Consider the following 8,450-nt stretch of genomic DNA (forward strand, 5'->3'; position numbering starts at 1 on the left):
GGAAATCGGATGAGATTTGGCCGAGATATGGGGGTGGTCATTTTTGACCCATGTGTATATACGAATTTTGGGGTAAGACATGAATTTCGACCAAAAAATCGGTGTCGAGATTTGAATGCCACATTAATCTAGAGGGAAGACCATGAAGAAAAAGCCAAACTTCGTGAAAATCGGATGAAATTTGGCCGAGATATGGGGGTGGCCATTTTTGACCCATGTCTATATACGAATCTTGGGGTAAGATTTGGACATGCATTGTATGCACATGTATTGTATATTGTTCTTATATATTTTCCTAAACTGTTTTATTATTTGATTTATGTACTGTTTAACAGGGCGCACAGCATGTTACTCTACTTATTGACATATGTTCTGGCGTTAACAGAAGAGCTATCAAAATTATTTGTTAAAATTGGTTAAGCAAAATCTGAGAAAATAGAATAGAATATTATAACTCACATAATTACAAATACAACATACATACAAATTATACTTAAATACGTGTATGTTAGAGCACCAGATTCGAACGGCTTACATCCTTGATAATAATATTTTTGTTAATTCAAAAAATGTATCTCTGGTATAATGAGGGCCACTGCACCAGAATTGCATATGAAGGGAATGAAGACGCGAACTTCACGCTTTGAGCATCACCTTCATTTGTAATAAAATGACTTGACACTCCCAATTGAAATAATGGCACGTTGAAATTACCGTTTGGTTTCTTAAAATGATACATAAATTTAAATTGAAACATGGAATTTTTAAGTTATATCTCACCGTTAATTCCAAGAAGAAGTTTAATGGAGAGCTATCAATGCCATATGTAAAAAATATAGAATATGGTTGCTGGGACGCTGATGGTACCTGACCATTGCTCACGAATGACCATTTACTTAAAGTCACATCTTCATAGGGCTCGATAAACAAACTCATCTGCGAGGGGCCTGTCAAATTGAATTCGAAGCGCACAGTTGTGGCGTTGACAACTGTTTTGCTTAACCTCTGCAATGCGGTCGATGCTGGGGTTTCGATAGGTTCAGATCGCGGCAACCATTTGTTTTGAAGACGATTCTGAATATATCCATAACTATACAAGGGCATGCCACACATCATATGGTTCTCGCACTTCGAATTCATGCTAACCAATCCAGTCAAATTGACATTTGAACCCAAGAGAGGCTTTTCTTCACGCCGATCCATAAAATTAAACAGGTATCCCGATTCATCCTTACTGAGAGTGCCATCGTATTCGTAGAACATATTTCGCACTTGCTGAAATCGTAGCCATTCTTTAAAGATGAAATAATATCCGTCAGTATGCTTTATAGGACACTTACCAGATATGCAATCCGCTGACCGTTGGTCTTCGGTCGATACGGGAATCCTATTTGTGTACTACTCGCTAAGTATATCGCGATGGCTGTGATTGCAAGCAGAGAGAACACCACAAAGCTGGGTCGTCGGAAAGCATTGATAACCGGGATCTGTGTTAATAACATAATTCATTAGCATATTTAGTAGAGGAGTCGTTACGAAGACTTACCAAGAAACCAAACGAGAGAATCGATCCTGCTGCTGCCAGGACAGCAATATACAAGTCCCGATTGGAAGAACTCCCCGCACGCCCACCCATAGGTGTAAGCGCTACAACGAATGTGTAAAAGAGGTAGCTGCTGTATAGAAAAGGAATTATCTGGCTTGCCTTAAGCAGACCCGTCCAGGCATAGCCACGATCGTGCAGAGTAGTCAATAAATTAAAGGCCAAAGATAATACGTAGAAAATTAGTGGAACAACGAAAATATATGCAGAACGCAAGCCAAATAATGTAAGACCAATAGTTAAAAGAGCCAGTATAACGGCCTGGGCATGCAATGCCAGTTGGAGATGATAGGCAGTCGATATTTTATCCTGGGGATGGAAAGTTCATTACAAAATGTGAACAACTATATATGAGATTATAACTTACGTTGCCTTGGAGATTATAGTATATTGTTAAAGGCAAACTGAGGCCAATGAGTGAGGGACACACGTAAAGACCAATTACCAACAATGGAGTGCTATAGTAAGTGAGCGACAGTCCCAAATTGTCAAATACATATGCCACCACTATAGGAAAAGCCAGTCCAAGTACAAAAGAAATAGTTTGGATGATTAGCACCAATATAAACCAACGCACAACATGGCATATGGAAACGCGGGAAATAGCTGTCATACGCCACATTGAAACAACAATGAAAATCAGGACAGCTCCAGGAACGCCGAAATTCAAATATATTCCCGTAGTCTCTGAATAATGGACGAAGTAGAGTCCCAGGAAATCAAAGAAGACAGCGTTTCCACTCTTATATGCCTGTGGGTTGAAAATGACAAATGCGAGTATAAAATCAATCTAAATTTTCGGGAATCTAGCTTATACCTCTGTATCTCGCAATTCAGTTGCGTTCGCTAAGCCGCGAACCAAACTTAATATATTATCCCCTGTGTTCTGCAATGCTTCACGAGGAATTACATCGATCACGTCGTATTTTGTATGGTATACGAATCCATTAATAAATTGAGCCATGTCCAAACCTGTGTTAAGTGATTTGTTTTGCCGACATTCTTTACAATTCGAAAAGTTAATAACTCTTACCTGGGATGTTGCCATACGTTTTAAACTGTCGAAAGTCGGTATCCGATGGAATAATGCCTGATTGGAAGATTTCCTCAGCCATCGTAGTAGCGAACGGATATTTAATATATTCTTTGTAATACTGTTAAATTGTTTCAATGTTTATATAACAAAAAAAGTGAGGTTGTAAGTTTAAAGATTTACTTTAACAAGCCAAGGATGATTGGGACCACTTTGGAATAGAACTTCGCGACCTCCACTACCAGCAGCGTCTAGGTTAACGACAGCTCTATGATTAAAGTTGAGAATTACTCAAATGTTTATAAAATGTAATGCGATTGCTTTCGAACTGAACTGAACTTTCGAAGCTTACTTGCAGTATGGCGCCCATTTGTGCTGTGTTATAAATCCATGTGAAGCTTGCAAATAGCCCTCTTCAGATCCATTGAATAGAAAGACGATTGGATGTTCAAAGGCTTTCTTTGTTGTTGCAATGACACGCAGGACTTCCAACATCGTGACAATCATAAAACCTGCATCTCCGGCAGATGGAGTAAACGGCTTGGAGTCAAAGTGACTGTTAACTAGAAGGTACGATTCACTCTTGCTACTTTTTGGCGTTAGCTTAACAACTATATTTTGAATGCCTTGATATACATCAAATGAAGTACCATATCCCTGAACTCCAGAAACTTTCGATAAGTCAATTTCCATCTCGAAAAATTCCTCTAGCATATCTTCCTTTATTTGTGTCACTTCGTTTAGGATAAAGTTTACTGCCTCAACCTCATTTTCCTTACTGCCAGTCAATTTGGTACCAATATTAGACAGAGTGTAGAGGTTTTTGTACGCACGTTCCGCAATGAACACATTTTTCTTTGAATCTTCTATTGTTAAGGCCGTCGGTAACCGATAAAAAAAAGGTATCATGACGGCGAAAAATAGAAGTACCCAGAACAACAGAAAACCACTTGCAAAGTACCAAGGTACTTTAAAGGATTCGTCCTTCTTTAGAACATTTCTAGATGCTTCGACAGACTCGTACGAAATCTTTGAAATGCGGGTAATTGAAACATTGAGTGGATTTGCACATTTCAGGAACCTTTTTAGATCTTACATATTTTTCCTTGTCAGCCATATCGTTTTGTGCCGAATTTCTAGTCTGCTGCAGTGAACTCCAATTTGACAACTAAGAACTGCCAGGCAAAAGTAAATGTATATCGCATTTATATTCAAAGAACAAAGAAAATCATAATGTCTGGATTGTAAAACGTCCGAGTGTATAAATTAATTTATCGTGCCAAACCATTATTTGGCTTGAAAGAGTCACAATAAAATGATTAATGTGAATATAACAGCTTGATTTTCATAATTTTCAGTGTATTGACTCTTACATACCCATTGTGAGTTACTTTTAGCGTAAGACTGATAAACTCTCAGAGTATTAAAGCTTTTGCATCCATAGTCCCACACGGGATCAGAAAACCTGTTAAAAATAGGTCGGAAATATGTATGTTTATGTAAAGGCTCGTTGTAAAACGTTTCAAAATGAAACGCACACGCGCCCAACTTTACCCGAAACCTCAACTGGGAACTTCTAGCTTATCAAAATACCAATTTGTATTTCCTGATGGATTTATGGGCTAATAGCTTGTTCATGTATATGAAATGATTTTATTATGCCGATAACACGCAGTATTGAAAATGTACAGTGTAATGAAAAAATGCTCCTATGGGTACATAGATTGTTCTTTTATATAATTCGAAATCGAGTGTTTTCTTTGAAAGTCCAAAAACTTGACTACCTAGTGAATCGTGCAGTGGTTTAGTATTTTGTATCTGACACTCGAAGTTAATGGAAGTGCTTAAAATTCGCTCTTAGAAATAGCAAAGTCATAATTTGAGACACTAAATGTGGATAAAATATCGTTAAGTAATACATAAAGTAATATAATACATAAAATAATTTTAATAAGTTGAGAAGTGAGTAACGTATTAGAAATTCTTTACATACCTTTTTAGCCGCGATGATACCAAGGATATTCCGGCATAAAATCCCTAAACGCCAAAAACAGACCGACACATCTGTCAGCTGATCAAGGCTCACTAGAATATAAAGGCTAGTTATGAAAACTAAAAGGCGACAGCAAGGATGTGTAGGGATCCCACCTTCCATCTACTGTAGGGGCCATTACCAACAACCGAAAACCGACATTTATAAACACGTCGCGGAGTTCGCAATGCTCTTTAACGCCAAGGAATACAATTTCATCTCTCAATTTGGTAAGTTCCCAATGAAATAAATACCACTTACATTTTAAGGTATTTTTTAATGACTGCATTGATATTGACACACAAAGCAGACTAACGAGTTTAAGGTATAAATGGAATTATATAATAGGTATAACCAGAGTGCCAGTGAATTGTCAATTTTTATATGTTCACTTCCTGAAGAACGGGTTAAATGAAAAATGATGAATTCTATTTCCGATAGTTATATTTTTCAGTCTAAGATGCACTTCCTTACAATTATTATGATACATTTATGAAAACCATTTATAATTGCTTAAAATTGGTATAAAAAAGATATTCATTATAGCTCTAACTTATTTTTACAATACTTTTTCAAATTTAAAATATGTATCTGTAATAAGATGATGGCCAAGTGGCAAGAATCGCATAGGAGGGGAATTGAGTTTCAAACTTCACACTTTCTGCATCGCCCTCATTTCCAACAAAATGTCCCTGCACACCAAGTTGAAATAGGGGTACCTTAAAGTCTCCATTCCGTTTCTAAAATAAATGGAGGGAAATATAATCAGACTTACTTAAGTTATATTTTTAAATATCTTACCGAAATTTCCACGAAAAAGTTTAAAGGTGATTTATCAATGCCATAATTGAAGAATATATGGTACGACAGAGGATAAGGTGGGCGATTCTGAAGATAGCTTTGTAAAAACGACCAGTTGCTAATTGTCACATCTTCGTAGGGCTCAAAGAACAGACTCATTTGAGGGGGGCCTATTAAACTAAACTCAAATCGGACAGTGGTTGAATTAAGAACAGTCTTGCTCCGCACATTCAATGTGGTCAATCCTGGTGGTACAATGGGCTCAGATCGTGGCAACCATTTACTTTGCAGCCGGTTGTCAACGTAGCGAAAATCATACAAAGGCATTCCACACATCATGTGCTTCTCGCATCTCGATTTTATGCTAACCAATCCAGTCAGATTGACGTTTGAGCCCAAGAAAGGTTTTTCTTCACGTCTATCTTGAAAATTAAATAGATAACCAGATTCGTCCTTACTGAGAGCTCCATCGTACTCATAGAACATATTTCGCACTTGCTGAAATGCAAAGGGCATGCATAGCATCGAGTACTATATTTCAGTAAATCCAATGATAGACTTACCAGGTATGCAACTCGCTGTCCATTGGTCCGTGGCCGATAGGGAAACCCGATTTGTGTGCTACTTGCTAAGTACATAGCGACAGCTGTGATTGCAAGCAGGGAGAACACCACAAAACTGGGTCGTCGGAAAGTATTGATAAGAGGAATCTGTGTTAACAAAGAAAATTTAAAGCATATTTAGTAGAGCAGTGGCTACGCAGACTTACCAAGAAACCAAACGAAAGAACTGTTCCTATCGCTGCCAGGGCTGCAATGTATACGTCCTGATTGGATGCACTGCCCGAACGCCCAGTCATTGGTGTAATTACCACCACGAAAAGATAGAAAAGGTAGCTGCTATAGAGGAAAGGAATTATCTGGCTTGCCTTTAGCAGACCTGTCCAGGCATAGCCACGGTCATGCAGAGTAGTCAATAAATTCAAGACCAAGGATGCAACATAGGAGACAAGTGGTATTACGAAAATATAAGAAGAACGCAAGCCAAATGATGTAAGACAAATGGCTAGAAAAGCTAAGATAACAGCCTGAGCATGCAACGCCAGTTGGATATGATACGCTGTCGAGATTTTTTCCTGGAAAGGACAATTTATTAGAAAACGTATGACTTCCTTCCTACAAGATCAGATACTTACGTTGCACTGGATATTGTAGTATACAGTTATGGGCAAACTAAGGCCAATGAGTGAGGGGCACACGTAAAGACCGATCACCAGCAACGGGGTGCTATAGTAAGTCAGCGAAAGTCCTACATTGTCAAATACATATGAAACCACAATAGGAAGAGCCAGTCCGAGTACAAAAGAGATAGCCTGGACGATGAGGACCAATATAAACCAGCAAACCACGTGGCATATGGAAACGTGGGAGACAGCTGCCATGCGCCACACTGAAATGAAAACCAAAAGGAATGCAGCTCCGGCAACGCCAAAATTAACCGATATTCCCGTAGCCTCTGAATAGTGTACAAAATAGATTCCCAGAAAGTCAAAGAACACAGCGTGTCCAGTTTTATGAGCCTGTGAATGGAATTTAAGAAGAAGAAATATAATTTAGTGCTAACATCTTGAGTTTCTATAGTATACTTCTGTATCGTGTAATTCGGTTGCATTAGCCAATCCTCGAACTAGACTTAGGACATTGTCACCGGTGTTCTGCAAGGATTCTCGAGGAATAACGTCGATCACGTCGTACTTGGTATGGTATACGAAACCGTTGTAGCATTGACCCAGGTCTAATCCTATATGCATACATAAAATTTATTAATTTTGTAATTTCGTAATCCTGTACTCTCAACGTACCTGGAATGTGCTCTTTAAAAATTGTATAGTCAGAATCAGAAGGCAGCGCACCAGACTGGTAAATTTCCTCGGCCAATGTTGTGCCAAAGGGATGTTTGGCAAACTTATTGTAATACTGCAAATGAACAGGGAAACTTGGTAGGAAGGTATAATCATTTATTAATTGTCTTACGTCTACAAGCCAAGAATAGTTGGGGCCACTTTGGAAGAGTAATTCACGCCCTCCACTTCCAGCAGCATCGAGATTAACCACGGCTCTGCAAATATATTGGTTTGATATGTTATATAATTAAAAAGGAATTCTATAAAATATAGCTCACTTGAGGTGTGGCGCCCATCTGTGTTGAGTTATGAAGCCATGCGAGGCTAGCATAGAACTTTCTTCAGCCCCATTGAACAAAAAGACTATAGGATGTTCAAAGGTTTGCTTTGTAGTTGCCAAAACACGCAAAACTTCTAACATCGTGACAATCATAAAACCTGCATCACCGGCAGACGGAGTTTCTGGCTTGGAATCATAGTGGCTGTTAACAAGGAGATATGAATCGCTTTTGCTGTTTTTGGGAGCTATTTTTACAGCAATATTTTGAACTCCTTGATACAAGATAATCAGATTTGCATATTTAAATTGACCGGAGACTTGCGATAAGTCAATTTCAATATCGAAGTAATCTTTTAGGGATTCATCCTTAATTTGATTAAGCTCCTTAAGAAGGTACTGTACAGCCTCAACCTCGTTTTCCTTAGAACCGATCATTTTGGTACCAATATTTGACAGTTGGTAAAGATTTTTGTACGCACGTTCTGCAATAAATTCATTTGTATATGCGTCCTCTACCGTTCGGGCTGTGGGTAACCGATAGAAGAATGGTATCACAACTGCGAAAAAGAGGAGCCCCCAAAACAGTAGAAATCCACTAGCAAAGTACCAGGGTAACTTTCTTTTCTGTTCATTTTTAGCTCCGTTTCGGGGGGTATGCACAAATCGTTCGCCAGACTCATGCCATATCTATAATGAAAAATTTAAAAATTTAAAGAGTCAAATTGTATAATTAATCAGTTGTATTTACAAGCTTATCCTTGTCACTCATCTTGTTCGCTTGCTATATTTTTCGTTTGG

The 8,450-nt window shown here is 38.3% G+C and overlaps 1 protein-coding gene across 1 annotated transcript; it reads right to left on the reverse strand.

Moving 5' to 3' along the window:
• Nucleotides 1–380: 380 nt before the first annotated feature.
• On the reverse strand, nt 381–8,087 carry LOC115760693 (endoplasmic reticulum metallopeptidase 1-like). Its single transcript, XM_030702157.1, has 16 exons — nt 7,792–8,087; nt 7,503–7,587; nt 7,331–7,445; nt 7,115–7,269; nt 6,665–7,048; nt 6,033–6,179; nt 5,470–5,967; nt 2,989–3,665; nt 2,820–2,904; nt 2,637–2,757; nt 2,421–2,575; nt 1,971–2,354; nt 1,547–1,912; nt 1,341–1,487; nt 781–1,275; nt 381–724 (listed from the first exon to the last, which is right to left on the reverse strand). Exons 1-16 carry the CDS (start codon nt 8,085–8,087, stop codon nt 563–565), a joined length of 4,272 nt encoding a protein of 1,423 aa, XP_030558017.1. The 3' UTR covers nt 381–562.
• Nucleotides 8,088–8,450: the final 363 nt, after the last annotated feature.

Source organism: Drosophila novamexicana, unplaced genomic scaffold (assembly GCF_003285875.2).
Source record: "Drosophila novamexicana strain 15010-1031.04,08,12 unplaced genomic scaffold, DnovRS2.1 tig00000462-arrow-pilon, whole genome shotgun sequence".
NCBI lineage: Eukaryota > Metazoa > Arthropoda > Insecta > Diptera > Drosophilidae > Drosophila > Drosophila novamexicana.